General features: G+C 41.4%; 1 protein-coding gene across 13 annotated transcripts in view; it reads left to right on the top strand.

Moving 5' to 3' along the window:
• The window catches only part of ABCC9 (ATP binding cassette subfamily C member 9), an 80007-nt gene extending 59148 nt beyond the window's left edge, over window positions 1-20859 (top strand). For 10 of the 13 annotated variants that reach the window (XM_054214944.1, XM_054214966.1, XM_054214957.1 and 7 more), the window contains 11 exons: window positions 2636-2728; window positions 5235-5337; window positions 7692-7793; window positions 10444-10564; window positions 11559-11689; window positions 12247-12325; window positions 15313-15421; window positions 15658-15761; window positions 16476-16609; window positions 16937-16999; window positions 19125-20859. In XM_054214944.1, coding sequence (XP_054070919.1) covers window positions 2636-2728; window positions 5235-5337; window positions 7692-7793; window positions 10444-10564; window positions 11559-11689; window positions 12247-12325; window positions 15313-15421; window positions 15658-15761; window positions 16476-16609; window positions 16937-16999; window positions 19125-19262 — 1177 coding nt within the window. In that variant the 3' untranslated portion in view covers window positions 19263-20859. Of the gene's footprint in view, window positions 1-2635; window positions 2729-5234; window positions 5338-7691; window positions 7794-10443; window positions 10565-11558; window positions 11690-12246; window positions 12326-15312; window positions 15422-15657; window positions 15762-16475; window positions 16610-16936; window positions 17000-18160; window positions 18341-19124 lie in introns of all 13 variants that reach the window. The other 3 variants (XM_054215035.1, XM_054215026.1, XM_054214935.1) reach the window with 1 other exon arrangement.

Here is a 20859-nt window from a genome sequence, read left to right as displayed (position 1 = left end):
AAGTTTGTTAATCAACTCAGCCAGCTCGCATCTGGTCAAAGCTGCTCTTTGACCTTTTGAGGGTTAGTAGAGAATGGAAAATAACTGCCTGGATTAACGTCAGTCACGGCTTATTCTTCGTATTGGGAAAAAAGTCTCCACAGAAAGTTATGTCCATTGTACAGCAACATTTCATATTCAGAGTGGTTTGCTGGCCATAAAGAGTACAGTTTTTCAGAAAAAAGAGTGTCATGATTTCTTAGAGTCATGCTTCTAGTGCTAAATCCATTATATAATTTAGTAAAATATCTTAAGCAAGCCATTTGGAGTTTTTTCTTAAATTCAATCAGTCATGCTTTTTTTTTTTTTTAATCAGCTAGATTTCTGGCCAGATTCAATCCACTTTCTGATACTTGAAAACACCTGTCAAGGTGCCTGCTGAGCTGCAGGGAGGCCAAAATAACCTACCGTCATTAGCAACTGTCACTTCTGGCCCTGTCTTTGCAGTATGCACATGGCAAAGCTTTAACTGCCGTTTGGTAGCACCCAGTTGAGACACAGTGATTTTCAACTGAACGTTCCAGTACAGTTGGCTTCACAGACAATACTCTTATTTAGGTAGCCTGAGAAAGAATTTTGTCAGTTTTTCCCCTTAAATCAATGGAGCAGGAGATGCACAGAGCAACTTATCGATAATTTAGCTTTGCTTTAGCCTACTTTTCACCAGATTTCCTCAGAATTTCTAAGGAGATTTATTCATAAGAAAGCTCTATAATCAGAATTCACAAAACAAAAATGTTTAATTCTGAAATAATTTGCTCAAATTCTCTGAGATTTTTGAGAAATCTTGTTCTTTCCCCACCAGGTTTCCAAACTAATGCTGTACGTGGCAGTACACCAGGTCTCGAGGTGGCTAAGGAATCAGGAGACCTGGTTTTCATTCTTAAAATGCATTATGGTCTTCTAAGTGTCCCCCTGTACTGCTACACATAGCAGTTCACACTGTTTAAACTTCTTACTTAAAATACACAAGAGTAGGGAAAATCTGATATATTAGACCCCGGGGAAATGCTACCGTTTCTCTCCGTGATTTTACATGTGAGAGTAGTCTCCATCTGTCTCCAAACTTGTTTTTTCCGCATGCTGTACCAATAGCCATACCATGCAAGCTAGCGAGAAGTTGATCACCCCTGTAGGTCAGCACACACATACACATGCACCCATTGGCTCTGCAATTGCTGATCTTCTGCAAGTCCCTAACTATCTATCATCTCATTCGTTTTATTCCCTTCCATTTTGCTGGGAAAATATGTATCAGCAAGTGCTTTTTTTAAAAAAAAAGAAAAAAATCCATTCGAATTAAACTCTCTTAAATCACTTGTGAAGCATCCAGTGTTGATTTGTGTTCTTTCAATACACAATAGAAATTAATAAATCCAATTTATTTCTAGAAAAATAGTCTTGGGAAATGTAGGATAAAGGAATAGCTTCAGCCTGTATTTATAAGGTACTTGCAACTAACATGTACTTTCCAGGCATATAAGCTTCACTAATTTTTAGAAATGCAAATATTTACAGTATTTCTTGCAGCACTTTGACTCTTTGTTGTATTTTCCATTACATCTCTCAAAAACTTCTATGTATTTTCCATAATAAATTTGGAAAAGCATATTTATCATCAAAACATAAGCAGCAAATTCAGTTGTGTAGACTGTAGCATTCAGCATCATGGAGCAGTTATTTCTCCTGGCCTGTCTAATACAGTGTGCAAACATAGTAGGATTTTAATAAAAAGTTTAAATATCTAATGATCTGGCCACTCTTCTGTTTATACAACTGGCTGCTATGCCAATGGCAGAGTGTTACAGAAAGATGTATTTGTCTCTGTGGTTTGGAAAACATTCCTGTTTCAGGAGACTGGAACTTTTTAGACTGAAATACCACTGCTCCATGCAGGTCTTGAAAATACCATTGCTGAATAATGAGGAAATGTCTCATTCACATTATTTCTCTGTCAGTGCTGTTTCTATTTCAACCGCTGTAATAATGTTAACGTTACAAATAGAAGTTCTGCTGTAGTCTGTTATATTTTACATTCAGCATGTTGTGGTACTTACAGATACCCCAAATGAGGCAAAGTTTATTTGGAAAGGCCCCCTTTTTGTTAGACTAGCTGATACAGGCGCAATAAAATAAACTTGCAGATACACAAACTCTCTTTTATACCTGATGTAAGAGCCGCAAATAACACGCTATAAAGTTTGAAATCAACTGTTCTGAGTTTAATTTGTTGTATTAATAAATCAGAGTGCTTGAGAATCAAAATTAATAATAATCTGGCTAAAATGGACAGAGGTTTTTATCCAGGAGAGACGTGATAATGTCATTATCGCTGTGGGAGAAGGAGAAGCTCAGCCGTGACCAAAAGCTAGATTGCGGAGGTGGCTGGGAGATGATTCAAAGGCTCCTATAGCAAAAGAGAAACATGATAGCCCCATGTCAGTGTCTTTCTATACTATAGAAATGCTGTTCTGTCTGATCCTGGAAAGAATATGTGCAATACATAAACTGTCTATTCTTGTCTGTTACACAGTAAAATTGCTACAGAGAGAGATGTTTATATTGTAATGGCTGCTGTTGTTTTTCATACTCCCAGGGACCTCCAGGAACTTGACGACAGCACCCAGCTACCTTTACTCTGTCACTTCTCCGAGACAGCGGAAGGCCTTACCACCATTAGAGCATTCAGGTCTGTACAAAAAATGCTTAGAGGCAGGCTTGGGTTTTGGTCTGGCCCATACAGCTTGCTTGGAGAGTGTCTGAGGGCAAATTGTTGGATTTGGTGGACATTAATTAAGCCATCTCAAAAAGGGAAGAGGGTTTGTTTTCCCATTGCTTTGCAGTGCCTCTAAACACTTGTGCGTATTTTCAGTAGCACACTAATTGATCCGTATTGGTTTTCCGCTGAATTAAAGATGATGATTTCTTTAGGATACAGTATTTAAACTTCTAAGGTATCTAGTTTAACCACGCCTTGCTTGGACAGCAGGGAGCTTTCCTTTGCCGGGAACGGGCACTGCTCCTTCAGAGCCCCCACTGTATCCTACAAGCTGTGCTATCCAAGCGCCCCAGAATCACTTCTGTATTTAACCCGCTCCTCAGACAGGGAAACATCATTACAATGCTTGCCAAATGAAAGTCAGTATGCAACGAGGGAGGCTTTCCAAGAAAACTGTGGCAGAACAGAACTTGATCTTAATAGTCTAAAACCTAGCCTTGTCAATCAAAATCAAAAAATAAATTCCTGATGATTCAGAGAATTTTTCCAAGTTTCTGTGCATATATTTTTTTTATTCTACTTACTACATGAAATACAGACCAAATTCTCCCTGTATATTCACTACATCATAGCTGGCATGACGGTCAAAGTGCCAGCTTGATGTTGCTCCCCAGTAAGCGTAACTTGCGCTAATTCTGTACGCTGTAGAATTTTGGACAGGTGCAGATCTCACTGGAATGCTATTTACACACCTATTTGATCAGCTTAAGACTGCTTCATCACTTCATGCTACCTTTAGGACCTAGGCTATTAGTTCAGAGTGGCGCAGTAAGGACCGTCCTGTGGCAGGACAAGCAAAAACGTTGCTGTGTTGAAGAGATGTCAGAAAGCGGTCAACATGAAATGTAACAAGCTTTATCAACCAGAACGGTGTATTGAAACAGTAAATCATAATTAAGGCTGCATGCTGGTGCATGCTGAGGGCTTCTTGAAACGTTCAGAGTGGCCTTTAATCACACTGTCTCCTGAGAAAGATGAAGGAGCTTAGCACTTCTTGGGAGTCATTCAACTTTTTTCTACCTTACAAAACAGCAGTGTGGGCTTGGATGGCAGATAGCAGAAGGCAGCACTGTGAAAGGACTAGGCATCGTAACCATCACTTGGTTTTTCCAGGAACGCTGGTGCTAACCTAAGCCATTTCATTTCCCTGCCTGTGCTCCACTGTCAACCAAACTTGAAGTCTCCGGTGGTTTTTGTCAGCAAGCTCATATTTACTAATAGTCCTGTTAGTCATCCTCTGCAGTCTGAGTTCAGTATGTTCCAGGGTAAAGTAGAGCAGGTCCTCACATAACTTACCACAAAGTAGCACAGTTGGATCAGAACGCAATTTCAGTGACCTTCGCTGTTTGTCATCTGACAGGATAAAAGTCTAAAACTGCCCAGAAGATGAGCTGGACGTGGATGAAAAGATACAGATTGAGCACGTCAGATTTTCCATTAGGAAAACAGGAGTTTTGCTGCCAGAAAGGCAGACGAGCAGGATATTCAGTGCATCTTTGCTCCTCCCCACGTCATTACTGTTACCAGTTGTTGTTTTGGGGATGTTGCTTGCCATGTTTACAAGCTGTGCAGAGGGAAATAAAGTATCAGTGGGAAAAGGAGTGGGGCGGGGGGGACGGTAATACCTAAAGTACGGCAAGGTGCCATGAATTTAATACACTTACACCAACAGAGATTTCCCTCTTCCCTCCGAAAGCGTACCTCCGCTCTTAGGTGCTTTGACATCCTTGCATTGTTTTTTTTTAAACATGAAGGACATTACATGGGAAGAGAGAGAAACAAGTGATAGTGGAGGTAAGACCACTCATTTTTGTAATTCAGAAACGCTCGATGGCTCTCCCTCGCCGTAGCTGTCCGAGTTGCTTAGGCAATGTGTGACTGGCCGAGGAACCAACTGAGCTGAGTAGCTGAAAGGTATTGATCTACTGATCAATCTATAGTCTACATTAGTTGAAGGCTCCTGAAGCTGGCCAGGTAACTCCTGAAATTAGCTTTTAAGCTGACAGGTGAGCCCTCTGCTCTTGCATGCGAGGAAGAAGTGAAGGGCCACAGCAGTGCTCACCTGTGAGAGGCCCGGAAGGCTGCAGCAGCCAAGAGTCTGCAGCTGTAACAGTGGATACGCTGTGGGAAGTAAAACCTGTCTCTAGCACGCTGGCATTGCAGTCGCCTTTAGGGGACAGGCTCTGATCCAACATCCAGTGCAATATAATTGCTTGTTGAAGAAATTCCTCCCCGCTGTACGTGTCGCTAGGAGGGCCCTGGCAGCAGGTATGCGTCCTTAGGGAAGAGTTTCTAACGCAAAGTTTGGCAAAAAGTTTTGGTCTGGGGGGAGGGGAGGGAGAGAAGGGTTTAATGCTTCATCCTTTTGTGTATGAGTGTGTAATGTGTTGTAATATAACAACTTTGCTCTTGGCAGGCATGAAGCCAGATTTAAACAACGTATGCTGGAACTAACGGACACGAACAACATTGCCTACTTATTTCTATCGGCTGCCAACAGATGGCTGGAGGTCAGGACGGTACGTTCAGTTTAGTTCCAGCCATGGTTTTGAAACCTTGGAAGCAAACAGAGACTTTGCCTGATGCAGAGAAGATAATAACGAGAATTAATCTCGCGATGAGATTATACACACTGTTCCTTAAAATAGATCAGGATTGTTTATGTTAAACCCATAGGGTTTTTTCAGCTTTCTTGGCCAGAAAATACAAGTCTCCCTCATCCTTTACTGTTGTGACGTCTAGCGTCTGAAGAGAGTGCAAGAACAAACATTTACATAACTCGAAATAAGGCTTTCTCTACTACTGTGCAGCATCTGCAGACCTGCTGCAGCAGGAACTGCTTTCAAAGCAGAGCATGGCCTTTTAGTAGCTCTGTGAACTGTGCCATCATTCTGCCAGGGCTGTTTTAGGCACCACTGAGCTTCCAGGTCCTGAGGTATCTCTCCAGCACCGGGTTTAATCCCACAGCTGTAATTTAAACCCCTCCTTTGCAGTGCCCTTACTGCAGCTGTGAGGCCATACTGTTTGTGATTTTAGTGTTTAATATCACAAAAGTTGGCAGAACTAGACTCCGATTGAAAACCAAATGATAGTAGGGCACAATGCAGCCACTGCCGGTGAGACAGGCTCCTGGCTTTTTGGGGGGCTCTCCAGGGGCAGCACATGAGGAACTTTCCTCGTCTGCAAAGCAAGAAGAGGCAAGAAAAGTCACTGTGATTTCCTTATTCATCTGACACTAAAAAAGCACTGAATAAACAGAGCAGTGACCTGATTCTGCTAGATGCTAATAGTAACAGGCATGATTAATCCTCACATCAAGGGCTGCGGTCTCACCTTCACTTCCCAGTACACTGGTGGAGCAACGAAGTTGTGCTCCATTTCTTATGATGGCAAAGCTTTCCCTTGTGCACGAAGCTCTCAGCTTCCTACAGCATCCAAGATCGAGCTGAACTTGCTTCCAAATCAAAGACAGATAAATAGCAGAGCAACAGCCAATCCTGGAATAAGCTGTGGCAATGCCTGTTAATGTCTCACAGTCTTAGACTTGCTTACGCGCGGAATGAATTTGATCCATGACTATGCATCACTTCATCATAGCATTGGAAATGATGTGATCTTGCCAAGGAATAGTTCATTTAGCTCTGCCTAATGGCACAGTGGTACTAAGATCACTCAAATGTCTGTAGGATTTAATAGCAATTGTGAAGTCCTGTCCCAACTGCTGATGGAGACTCGAGGCCATTGGGCTTCTACTTCCCTGTAGACGTTAAGTTCAAGTTTGTCATCTGCTCATCAACACTTTTTATGGAGAGCTGAACTAGGCAGTCCTCGTTTCAAATCTCAGAGGGAAAGATTCCCGGCAGGGTATTATCAGACAGGAGGAAAAAAATGGATGGAAAATGCTAACCCTGTAATCCAAAGTAAACACAATGCAGAGAGCAGTGGGAGAGTGGGAATATCAGCAGTCTCATGAATCAGGCACCTTGACAACTACATGAGATCACATGTGGCATTCATTTCAAAACTGAGGTACACATCAAGAAGATGGGTCGGAGCTCCTGCAAAGCTTGTGAGAAGTCAGATATTTCTCATACAGCCTACACAGCAATTTCTGTAAAGCAAGTCATCACCATGCAACAGAGCTGAGATCCTTCAGGTATCTACCATGGAGTCACTCCAAAACTCAAAGCGCTGTGGCAGTAGCAAGGTTTAGTAGCTTGTTTGCAGCACCACAACTACACAGCTGCACTGCCTTCGGAGTCCACACTACCATATGGTGTTTCGCTGCAGGCCGTGAGTGTATAGCAGGCTTGGGGATGCCTTCACCATTGCATGATGTAGGCACTTTAAGTCAGTCTGCCCACTTGTGCCCATAAAACATGTGCATTACCTTTACAAATTCTTCGTGGACTTTGTGAAGTCATCGATACTTCTCTTTTCTGGGGAGGCAAACCCATGTTTGAGAAGACCTGAAGGGGAGTGTAGAGAGTGGACCTGATTTGTTTTAGTGGTAGGAATTAGGGGTGTCACTATGATGCTATTCTTATGGTTTTTTAATATTTTTTTTATGTGCTCATTAGATTTTTTGATACCTGCTCTTTTTGGGGTGGCTGCAATGAGATACCCTAGCCCAGCTGGATTTACAGAAAATGCTGGCCTGTTTCAGTTGTGTTCAGCAAGTTCTATTAGAGTCTTTCAAGTTGGGCACCAAAACCCCTGACCTTTTCCAAGAAAAACAACCCAGGATTAAGGACTAGGTGTCATTATAGAAATAATCCTTAGTAAAGCAAATGTGGTCTGTATCTGAAGAAATTTTCTTGTTGTTGTGTTTTAATGTTGTCTAGAATCTTTCTTTCCCTCTATCTCATTCCAGGATTACCTCGGTGCTTGTATAGTTCTGACTGCAGCTGTCACTTCCATCACCGAAGGGCCTAACTCGGGGTTTGTGGGACTGGGTCTCCTGTACGCTCTGACGGTATGTACCAAGGCAAGGCATAAGAACTTTCAGACCAACATATTAATTTTTTGATATTTTTAAAAATGCATATACATGGTTATCTTCCAGTTTTCTTAATCTTGAAAAAAACAATCTTGCAAATAATGGATTTGAGCCAAAGTTGAAAGAGTTCAGGGCAACTTGGACTTGCTTCAGGTTTTATGAGCCAATTAAAAAAACACAACCATTCCCAGGCCCTGCGTGCTCCCAAGCAAAGCAGGAAAATTAAAAATGCGTAAGAGGACCTGCTGTGCACTCTGTTTTGCACAACACAGTGTTGGTTCCGCCTGCATGTGTCAAAACCTGCCAGAAAATACTATCCCACAGACTGTCATAACCTGACTAATGTTTAACCAAAGACCAAATAAAATAATTGCTGAAGAACCAGAAATGCCATTTCTACCTTTGGAAGGAAACTACTCAGATGCCCAATATTGTCCATGAAATTCTGAACGGATTGGGGATTGGGACCTTTCGGGCTGGTAGGCATGGTTCATCATGACAGGCAGCAGTAAGAAAGCAGTGCATCATAAGCATAGAGTGAGTATGATCACCATAGAGAGTAGAAATATCACTGACTTAACCACGAGAGTGGGGACTAAAGTAGGATGAGGATAACGGCAGGAAGAATTTCTGAAATAATGGCTGGCACGGCAGAAAACTGGCTGCTTTAAGGTGCTGTTATGAAGGAGGGATATGGCTATGGGTCTAGCGCTGAGATTTGGCTTTGCACGTAAATGCTGGCAAGCCCATGATTACAACAGAAAATTCTCGGCAGCTGCCTAAGGGTGGCCTGAGATCCCCTTTGTGCCGCTGTTGCAGCACTGTGAGAGTCTGCCAGCAACTGAGAATCAGTCCCAGTGCTTCAGCTTCACTCTGAAAACATTCCTGGTAATCCTGCTTCATTAGCAGGGATCTGGAAGCTCCAAGATATCTGCATCATCTTTGGATACTTTGTATTTAGTCTGTATTTGCAAACAGATCATTAGCGCAAATTAGCCATTTGCTGAAGTCTGGCATAGCAGAGGAAGAAATTCTGCAGTCACCACGTGATCACCTGTCTCTGTCCTGCCCCACAATAACACTGACGAAACTTTGAATGCAGTCGGATCATTACCTGTGTCCCCTAACAGGTTTTTGTATCGTTTCTCTTTGGAGCTAAGAGAGGCCTGATGTTTGGACGTGGATGAGAGCAAACTGCTTGAGCCAACATTGTGTTTACAGTAGACGTCCATAAGCTTATTCTTTCCCCTTGTATAAACACTGCCAACTCCCTTGCACAACTGCGGCGAAGGTTGAAATAATGGGTAGAGCCTTTCGGATGCCAGGCTCTGCTATCAGATCTGTGATTGCAGCCTGCTACTCCGCCACAGCAGTTCTGCAGAGTGTTTAGCTTCTCCGCAAGCGTACCCATTTCCATAATTTCCCGACTCAAAAACTGGACTCAGAATGAGTGAGCTTCCGAACAACAAAGAAAATAATACCCCCTAGAATAACTCTATCCTAAGGATAAAGCAAGCAATTAAATCCTCTAAATTGACAACAAATGTTGTTGCTGAATCCCAGTGAAAATTATTTACTGTACGCCTATTGCATGAGTATTAGGTTATTGGAAAAGAAGTGGGGCTGGGTGATTTATTCATAATAAACTTCTCATTTGGCAGATTCAGCAGTCTCCCACAAATAAATGACAAAACCCTTCTCTCAGTGTGTTTTTGTGTAGGATGTTTTCACTGTCTTAAGTTGAGTTTCTAAATCTTTATTCAGGCACGTAAAGTATCTCAATTTTTAAAGGCACTTGGCAACCAACTGTTCATAATAAGATCACTTTCTCTTTTTTACGTGAGCACCTAAATACAGACTTAGGAACATCTAGGAAATGTTTAGGACATTGCTTTACAATTTGCAGACTTAAATAGTCAGTCCTGACTAGGGATCAGTTCCTCTAAGCTACTGGCTATTGTTGGTCAACTAATTATCAACTGTTACCTGCTACAAGTAATACCTTTACTATTGATCAACAAAAGGGAATAAAAACCAAGAAGGAAATAGCGTTGATCTGATAATACATTTTTTTTCTCCTATATTTCTATGCTAAAATACCTCACATTTTCCACAGAGAGAAATGAATTATCTAAATGTGCACAGAAGGAAATAGAAGTGAAATGCCCATCGAATCTCTTCAATATATTTGCAAATCTTTAGTTGCAGTCTTTGAAAGACTAGAAAATGCAGTTATTTCCAAATGGCACTTCCAATTTTGATTTTTTGTATGTTTAAAGAAGATGCCTTTCAGTTCTGATTACGAGATGCTGAGAACAAGAGATTCCCGTAATGTCACATCGTCAGACGATAGATACAACCTTTCCATATTTCTCCTTCAAAAAACAAGGATGAGTATACCGAGCACTAAATTACTATGTCATGGTTGTTTCTGTTGGAGTACGACTGGCTTATTATGTATTTGATGCTGTTGCAGTGAGTCTTGAACTGTTGTAACATCAGTAAGAGACCCACTGTGCTGAGTCAGGGCAAAGACTTTTAGAAATTTGTCCAACTTTTATTGGCAAACAGGTAGATGAACAGACAGAAGGCTGAACCTTGTCCTTGTTTTCATTTTGTGATGCAGATAACCAACTATTTGAACTGGGTGGTGAGGAATCTGGCTGATCTCGAGGTGCAGATGGGTGCAGTAAAAAAAGTACACAGCTTCCTGAACATGGAGTCGGAGAACTATGATGGCTACTTGGGTACCGCATTCTAATCTTTTTGGTTTTTAATGTGGTAAAGCGAGAGCATGGTAGGCTTGGTCATGTAAAATGTATATGCCTCTTTGGCCAAAATCTGTTCTCCTTGACACGTAGGAACTCCACCGATCTGAGTGACAAGGATAGCCAAAGGCAGCTATGAGATATGTAGCCCATGCTACTCAACATTAAAAAACCCTACCAAATGCCAGGGAGACAGAGCATGGTCCTGCAGTACAATCAGAATGTACCAAGGCACAGTTATGGATGGGATGAACAAAACATCCATGTAGCTATTCAGAAAACAAAAATATGGATACAAATTAGAAATGCACTAACAGTCACATGCTTTGCAACAAATGGGGTCTACAGGACAGGGACGCGTCGGCAATAAGACCTTGGCAACTCTTCCCTGAACTGCATGTTGCTGTTTGTACTCCACATATTTCAAAGTGGGCTTTGACTGGTATTTTGGAAGTGCTTGAACGGCAAGGCCAAAATGCTCGCAGGTCAGCAAGCTTCCCTGGAAAGCCAAGCCCCTTAGTCTGGAGACAAAACCTGCCTGCGTATTTGCAAATCGGGATGAAATATGAGCTGCGATAATGTCAACAGCTCATGTTGTACCGCAGTAACAACATCCTTCATTGCACTGCCCTTCCTGTGCCGGTTACTGACCGAAGAACATGTTACAGAACACTGCACTGACACCACATTCTTCTCTGCTCATTCAGCTTCTCCCGGTTTCATTGCCAAGAGCCACTTTGGCATCTGCCCTCTTGTCTTATGTGTCGGGATCTGGAAGCTAAGTGCTAACGTGCCCACCAGGCCGTTCCCAACTTCCCCCTGGCAGGGAACTGGGACTCCATTTCTTGAGTGGCTTCAGGAAGGTGCCCAGGCAGAAGAGAGGGAGAAAGGGGAATGTCATAAAAGGTGACCTTCTGATAGCATTTGTTTTGTTTTGTTTTGTTTTGCTTTGCTTTGTTGTTAATTATTTCAGATCCCTCTCAAGTCCCAAAAGACTGGCCCCAAGAAGGGGAAATCAAGATTGAAAATTTGTGCGTTCGATATGAGAACAACCTGAAGCCTGTTCTTAAGCATGTTAAGGCATATATCAAACCAGGACAAAAGGTACTGTGTCAAGCAATGGCCTATCATTCTCCAGATTCTTCCTTATGTGTTCCCTTCCCTAAGGTGACAGAGAGAAAGAATGACAACAATTTGCTGTGACACCTATATATGTTGATGGTCCTTTCTGAGGCCTCTGGGCATGGGTCAAGAAACTTACACTGATGACATCTTATTCTTGGTTGGGATCAGTTTTCCTTCTGAGAGTCTCACTTCTTTCCAAGTCCACTGCCTTTGCATAGAGTGAGCCTAGGTGGCCAAATGAGATTAGATGAACACCAGGCCGGAACTGAGTAAAAATGCAAGTATATTTCACATTTCAGCATATAGTGTCATTGGAGTCCGGGTCAAAATGCAGAAGCTTCAAAAATGTTCCTGGAACAAGTCCTCATGATGCTGAGAGGCAGAAAAGTGCTTGCCATGCTCTTTTGTTTCTTCCCTGGGGTCTGCCACCGGCCTGTCTTCTCACCAGTAGGCCAGTCCAGTCCAGCTTTCCCAGATGGGCTGCAAGTCTGATTTGCAGCTTCCCTCTATAAGTAACATCTTGTTTTCTTTTGCAGGTTGGGATCTGCGGTCGTACTGGCAGTGGCAAGTCATCCCTGTCTTTGGCATTCTTCAGAATGGTGGACATATTTGATGGTTAGTTTTCACTGGACTATGCTGCCACTCCTAACCTGGTCCCCCTTTATTTCTTCAGAAGAAGCAAGGAGGCTTTTTGATAGTTTATTATCCTGGCTTTCTGGCTCAGAAGATACTTGATTAGAATGGAGCTTGTTATGCCTGATCCTTCAAAGTACAAAGTGTCCTACTGTGAGGAGTGCTTGGTTCTTCCAGGAACTGTTGCACACAGATTATATTTCTTTTTTTTTTTTTTTTTTTTTGCATGTGCTCTGACAAAACAATATGCCATTTTTGAGATAGGAGGAAAAAATATGCAACTCTCTGGAGCCTCTAAATTTCTCCCTAAAGAATAACTGCATTAACTTATGATAGCTGTCAAAATGTTAGCAGAATAGAAACTAGCATTTAACAAGTCCATTCCCTTGATATTTATTTTTTATTTTATTGTGGTTTCCCACAACTACAGCAGAAACTGACTTAAGGTTTTGGAAACATTTTGCTATATTTTCACTCCTGCAGCATTTCACTCTCCCAGATAATTGGATTCGCAGCAATATGTACCCTGGCATTTATAATACATACACTTGTGTACTGTTGCAGGAATATGGAAACATAATGAAAAGTTGTTTGGGGTTTTTTTTCAAAGATTTCCATGTTTCTAATTTAGCCATTGCACGTGGAACATTTGGTAGGGAAGCCCCTGTAGGATGTGGGAGGATAAGTAACGCAGCTAATACTCGCTTTTGTTGTGGTTCTGTGCCTATATGTATCTATGGTAATAGGTTTCTGATTAATGACCGGGGTTCCTGGATATATAAATAGTGCAAAAAATAATAGTTATATTTATGGCCAACTTTAAGGTTCCTTCTACTTCAGTCTTCTTTCTGTATCTTTTCTTTGTCTGTTCCTTCTGTATCCCTGATTTTTCCCAGTGGGAATGCCTAAGTCTTTTCTAATCGAGCTCTGTTTATCCTTTGTGCATATTCCTCTCTCTCTCTCAGCTAGACCCATATTTGGCCTCTATGCTGGTCCACTTCTGGGTGGAGACCTGGCTCTAATAAAAGTTACATAACAAGATTTCGAGTAACGTTACTGGAGCCAGATTTCATTCATGTTGTCCATCTTGGTTCCTTATGGTTCTGTTATTTCTTTGAATTTGTACGTGTTCCGTGTTATTCCTCGTCTCACTTCTTTCTTTATTCTTTAGTGTTTCCCTTTTCTTGCCTTCTGTCCAAACCAACCCTCTTTTCGCTTCTGTCTTGCTTGGCTGCCCCTCATTACCTTCCTGGTTTCCCAGCTCCTCTCTAATTTACTTTTTCCCTTTGGTCTCCTCATCTGCTCTTCTCTTTTCCTTGAACACCCTGGCTTCTATGAAAAATACATTCCCCTATTCCCAATGCATGCCATATTAATTTTTCTCTTGTTAGTCCACCTCATCTTCTGCTAACCTTCTCTCATGTCCTCATTCGTGAAGAAAAGGAATTGCTTAAGTTTATGCAACCACTGATGTCTCATGCTGAAGTCTTACAACCTGATTCAGACTTTGTGAAAGTCTGAAAACAATTGGACATTGCGCCCTACAGAGGAAATCTTGGTTCCTCTGAACTAATAAAAGCATAAGACTAATGCTAGTCCAACTAGGTGGAGATTAAGTCTTTCATCGGAATAGGGCCACATAGAGTAACCTACAAAATGCAGTATCATGATAATTGGGAATGACAGAAGAGGCACACCTGCACAGCTTTGAATATCCATGTGTTTGCCAGTTCTTGGTTAGGTTCTCACTGTTGGGAGAGAGAACTGATTAACTTAACACGAGGTATTTCCCAGTTCTGAGTGCAGCTGCCCGGTGAAGTAATCCAGAGAAACTGCAGACGTGAGCCTGATTAAAATACCCCTTACCATATCCTCATTCAGTTTTCCCTGGCCCATCCCGTTCCCATAACCTGGAGGAAATTTCTGTGTCCAGGGAAAGTCAGTGGGGTCAGTAGTGCCTGGCTTTTGTTTGAGGATTCAAGGCATGAGATTCCTTCTGCCTTTCTCCCCCTCTTCTACTTACAGAGCAGCCAACCAGTTTCTCTTGTACGTTTCCTCCGTCTCCCTTGCCTGAATATCAGCAGTTGCCACACCCAGCACATCATAAATCAGATTTTTCTGATGAGATCCATATGCTCATTGACCTGAAGTAGTGACTAGTAAAGGAAAAATCCTCTTATTTTACCAAGTATCCCAGCTGTTGCAGCAACTTCTTGTCGGGGAATGAACTACTAGGTTAAGGAGTGATTAATGTGACGGCTTCCAGTAATCTTATGCTAGCAGAACAGTATGTGGCTAATTCACAACCAAACACTCAAATGAAATCGAGCTGTAGGACCAGCATGAATGGTATTACAATGCCTTGGAGTAGGACATCCTTTTTGTTTTTCTGATCTTCCTCTTGTTAAAAAGTTAATGCTACCCCATTCCTTCTAGAGTTTGAAGGATAGTTTTGGCTCCTGTTTATGGATTGCAGATACATGCAGAGATTATGCAAAAAGAAATCGTGCACAATCTCAAATTAAATATCTTCTGCTACTGTTAAAGTCAAGGGGAACAGAGAAAGGCACAGGACGAGGCTAATTACATTAAGTTGCTCTTGTTCTCGTTCTGTTTGGCTGTAAAGCTCAGGTTGCTCCATAATGAACTATCTTTCTTGTGCTATCATTTATCACATAGCACGGAAGCCACTTATTTCCTTTAAGGGAAGGTGGCGGGGACGGGGGGGGAGAAAAGAAAGAGAGCAAGGCAGCAGTGTCACTAATAAGCTGGGTTCCCTCTGGCTTGCGTTACTCCGTACATTCGTTCACCTTCCCCATGTTTATATAAAGGTGGTGAGAGATCGCAGGGGCACGCTGCCTCGTCATCTGGAGTCCAGCCCAAACTAGCTGTTTTCTCTTTCTGTCTACCTGCAGCTCACATGCTTTGTGCAATTCCCTCACATGTCTTCTGCACGTTGTTTTAAACAGGGAGGATAGTGATTGACGGAATAGACATCAGCAAATTACCTCTTCATACTCTTCGTTCCCGACTCTCTATCATTCTTCAGGATCCAATATTGTTCAGTGGCTCTATCCGGTAGGTGTATGCCATCAGGGGGTGAGGACAAGCATTGCATGGCGTATTTGTGATGGGCACTGTGGAACAGGAAGGGATGTAAATGGGAAGGAACCTTCCTAGCTCAGTGCAGTCTGTCTACACAGTCTGTCTGAGCGAAGACAAGTGGCACACACAGTGCCAAAATATTCCTTTGGAGAAGACCTGAATGAACTGTAATTGCAGTAACAAGAATCCTGTTATGGTTTTCTTTGCAGCTTTAATTTGGATCCAGAATGCAAGTGCACCGATGATAGACTCTGGGAAGCTTTGGAGATTGCTCAGTTGAAGAACATGGTCAAATCATTGCCAGGAGGCCTTGGTATGTCTGAGCCAAGTCTCCAGGAACATAGACCAATAATGAAATTATGCATGTATAAGCATGCACACATCTAAACAGATACATGGGATCTTACACTCTGAATCATCACGTAGGAGTTGGTAGGCACCTAATGAATATTCTGTCTATGCTAGAGAGAATATTCTTACTAAAAAGCTGAAGAGTAATCTGGTTTGCCACTCATTGCAGAAAAATCCTGCAGCACCTCAGCATCATAGTGGGGCAACTAGTCAGCAAAGAGTTAAAAAAAAGCATTTTACCTCTACTTCTTCAGCAGAATCTGTCTCTGCCAGCAGAGCTGTAGCTCTTGTCTAGAACACTGACAGAGGATTTTCCTTTTCATCTGGGATCTGGTTCACAAAAGGAAACTCACATACTTCCTTCCATATTAAGTGTATTTCATATTACTAAGATATTATCCTGCAGCCTACTAGATTTGCTAACTATTTGTGCCAACTATTTGCTTAATGATATATTGCTCCTTTCCCAAGAAGCTGTGCTTGCTTTTCTGAGTATTGCCCTGTTACAGCGCTCAGTCAAGATTACGCTTATTGGCTTTTACAGGGATTTTGCTTGGCCCTGGAATAGTGCACAACCAGAGCTTTCACAGTGCCCACATAAAATTACTGAGTCCTGACTGTATGAACGTAAAGCATTTCAGTGGTGCAACATTCAAAGTAACTGATTTTGTTACAGATGCAATGGTAACAGAAGGTGGAGAGAATTTCAGTGTAGGGCAAAGGCAGCTCTTCTGTCTGGCCCGAGCTTTTGTCCGCAAGAGTAGCATTCTCATCATGGATGAAGCCACCGCATCTATTGACATGGCCACAGTGAGTATAGCAATTAGCGCCATCGATGCATGGATCTGCTAGAAGAGGAGGCATCATGTTCCCTAACTGTCAGCCATGAGACCCCTTTAGCAGAAAAAACTGACAGCTTTTTTGCCTTTCTCTTGTGTTTTGTTTCAGCCATAGCTGTTGATATGGTTTGGGGATGAAATGTTTTAGAATATCCCCTGTGTGGCATTTCATTACTGAGAATCTGGGGCACAGATCAGAGATAGTATGGAATATGATCCTCTCTCTTATGTGCTTGAATACACGTGAATTAAAATGTAAAAGGATGGAGTAACTGTAGTAAGCCTTTTCCTTTGATAGGAAAACATTTTGCAGAAGGTTGTGATGACTGCCTTTGCAGACCGCACGGTTGTAACAATAGCGGTAAGTATCTATGCCAGCAAATGCTCTCTTTCCTCATTCCTCGGGCAGTTAATCTTGCCTTTCACCAGTTAAACACCGCTATTTAAAACTAAAACCATCAAAAAATAAAACTAAAACACAAGGTCAGAATATTCCCAGATACCAGAACAAGTCAAGACACATACTATCAACCTGAAATTTTCCAGTAGATGCTATCTTGCAAGCGGGCCAAACTAAAACATTTAGATATAAAGAAGGACTTTACAGGGAACTTCAGCATCTACACTGTCTCCAAGAAAGTTTGAAGGCATTCTCACTAAAAAATTGAAACTAAGCCCATGAGTTAAACCGTTATTCAAAGTTGCACCAAGATCTAGATTTGAATTTTACCTCTGAAGTCTATGCATGTATAGCATCTACAATCATGGCGCGAATTTTTAAAAGGAGCTGAGATTTCAAAAGCTTGTTAGTGTGGTTTCTCAAGTTGGTTTATCTTTTCTTTCAGAATAAAAAGTTGGTGTTGTGGTAAAGGTTTTAAAAGTTGGAATCGATGGGAATTGCTCAAAAATCACTATCTGTTCGACTAAGGGTTTATGATAATCGTTCCTGTTTTCCTGCCATTTCTAGTGCCCCAAAGTTCCATATATCTGTGCAGAGAGGTACATGTATGTGCATACATATACATGCATATGCACATACACACATACACAGTGTTCCACCTTGTGACGGCAGACTTAGTCAACAGATGTTTTATCCATGAGATAAATACGTGTTTCAACAGCTGCTTCATTTGCTTTGTCTGGAATCCAGTCCTGCGGTTAGAGATTAGAGTTATGGTTCCTGGACTCTGGTTTCAAGCCTGTCAGTGACTAGTTTGTGTCAAGCAAACCACTTAACCTAGCTCATTTACAATAGGCTCTAAGGTTCTGGGGTGAGTAAAGGCGGAAGATGCTAGCAGTAAGCATGTTCTCCTTCAGTTACATGCCATTCAAATTTTCAGTATTGTCCTTCTGACTGAAATCTCACTTTTCTTTTGCTTTGCCTTTCCGAAGTTGGTGTATCAAGCAAAATGTCACACCTTAATATTTAGCTTTGCTCACAGAATTGGCTTCATTTCCTTCCTTCTCTTCATTCATGGCTGATCCTTCCTTTGCCCACCTGTTTTTCTTTTCTTTTTTCCAGCATCGCGTATCTCACATCTTGGATGCCAATATTGTCCTAGTCCTTTCTGAAGGCTTTCTAGTTGAATGTGACACTGCCTCAAACTTACTCCTCAAAGAGGATGGCCTGTTCACCACCTTGGTGAAGACTCACAAGTAGACTCTCTCAGTCCACACTATTCACGAGACTTCTGGCTCTTTGGTAGTAACTTTTACCTCTTTAGTTTCCTTTCACTCTGCTTCCTTTCTACTGCACAGTTTCTGAGATGACAGCGTAAGAAGGTGTTTATTGCTGGGTGTTGTTGCTGGGTTTGTTTAATTACATGACTATTTACGCTAATCGTAATCTATAATGTTAGAGGAATCCACTCCATAGAGTTATCCCTGACCTTCAGCCTTTTAGTGAAATATCGTATTTTTAGAGTTCACCTGACTGGCTGTATTCATACAGCATTCAAATCAAACTCCGCCTGGTTTCATTCCTGTTACCTATGGGGCTAAAACATTGCCTGTAGCAACCACAATTTTAATTTTAGAGGGAGGTAATTGACTTACAGAAGGAGAACAGCCCAGGAGTGCCCTAAGATACATGCAGAGCAGACAGTCAGGGTGCAGAGACAAAGGAGCTGAGCGGGACGCTAAGCTACCTGACAGCGCAGGCATACCCAGGATGTTTCTCGCCCGTATTTCCTAAAGGGGAAGATGCTCGTTAGTGATGCCGTAGGATTTATTCCAACAGCTGTGCTGTCCATAATGGCAATTAGCAGACCGAAAGTGAAGTGCGTGCTTAAGTATTTTCAGGCTCAGTGCCAGAGGCTGTAAAGTAATTGGAGATCTCCTCAGATTAAAGATACAGTACAAGGACCTACTACAAATACTACGAGGACAGCCTTTCGCCAACTTGGTATGCCTTGCATTAGGCCCGTTAATGAACTGCAGTGAGAGTTATCATAATGAAAACTTCTGTACGCTTTTCTTTATGGCAGCATCGTGTTCACACCATCCTAACGGCAGACCTGGTCATCGTCATGAAGCGAGGGAACATTTTAGAATATGATACGCCTGAGAACCTACTTTCTCAAGAAGACGGCGTCTTTGCTTCATTTGTCCGGGCTGACATGTGAACAATTGCATGATGCATTTTAACAGCTTATTTTTAAACAAATGAAATGCAAATATTTTCTATTCAATGTAACATCACTTTTATCTTTTTTTTTTTAGAGCGTCTTTCTTCACACTTCCATCTTCCAAAATAATAAAACCTATTGCAATATATGTATGCCTCAAAGCAATAAAAATGTCACTTAATTCAAAAGCTATTAAACTACACACACACACACACACACCCCCCAAGAGGCAGAAGTTTTTATTTCCTGGGAAGCTGACATTTTCCTTAGACTTTTTAGAGACTTTCTTTTCTTTTATAGAAAGCAAAAGAATGCACTGCTCTTATAAACTGCATATGTTATTCTGGAACCGGCAAACAAGTCGTGCAGTTTGTCAAGGAAACGAGAGATCCCCAGAAGCATTCTGTCCCCAGAGAGGAAAAATTAAAAAAAAAAACAAACAACAAACCAAACAAATCCAAGCCCATAACACTTGGGGCAGTCTGCTGCATTCCAAAGGCATCAACTTTGCTCTTCAAGTTGTAATGGAGAAACAGTGAATAAGGGAAAGGAATTTCATCAGAAATAAGGAACTTCTTCCTGTCCTTCCCTTCAGTTTGCACTCTGTAGTTGGCACAGTACTGTTCTCCCGTGCTTATCCCTACAGCCAGTTCCTAAAACCATATTTGTTCTGCAGACTTTCTTCAATCGAAGATGCAAATCATCCTATAATTAAGCATGCTTTGATAAGCTTATAGAGGAATTTTGTACAGTATCTTAAGGCTTTGTATTAAAAATAATCTGAATTTATAAACTTGATATTAGCCAATCTTTTAAACATGTCCACTAAAATATTCTACTTAAAATGGCATGTAATTGGACAACCACTAATTGCTTTATATGTCTTTAGTCCTTGACATTATTTTTTATCCTGGGACAACATTTTTTTTCCTTTATAGATTTCTGGCATCTCTCTAAATCAGATCTAGTCCAAGAAGGTATGATTTTCAAATTATTTCTGTATCGTCAAGAATTTAGGTGAATTTAGAGACATATTTACATCATACAGCTTTGAAAAGGTCAGCCGCACTTGACTAATGCATATGGCTACATTCTGACAACTGCAGAATGGTCACTAAACCTCCGGAAGGAGTTTCACAGACACTTTCACAGGCTGAGCTTGAGATATCAGCTTCACTAGTAGTATTCAATTACATCTTATTCATCTATTGTTATAAGATTTAGGAAGAACTTGAGGTGTGCTTAAGCCTATTTCTAGTGTAATGAAAAGAACATAAGGCACAGTACATGGCAAAAAAAAAAAAGAAAAAAGGCTGTGAATTTTAGAGAAGTTGTAGGACTTAAAACTGGGGTTCCATTTAGTCTACTAGTGTAAAAATGATACAGTGGTTTATCCTTTCTTTTTTTTTTTTCCTCATCTTAACATTGGAAATAAAAGCTGTGCGACACGACTAAACAAAAAAACTCAGTCTTGAACATTTTATGAGGGGAAGTACTTCTGTGATTTCCCTGTCTACTGCTGTGAAAAGTTTTTTCTGGATTAATCCCCTGTGTTGAACTTTGTCATACAAAGAAAATAAAAAAATAAAGCAGA

Source organism: Rissa tridactyla, chromosome 1 (genome assembly GCF_028500815.1).
Source record: "Rissa tridactyla isolate bRisTri1 chromosome 1, bRisTri1.patW.cur.20221130, whole genome shotgun sequence".
In the NCBI taxonomy this organism is placed as follows: domain Eukaryota; kingdom Metazoa; phylum Chordata; class Aves; order Charadriiformes; family Laridae; genus Rissa; species Rissa tridactyla.
Note: the sequence above shows the minus strand (reverse complement) of the source record. Positions and strands in the feature narration are given on the sequence as shown.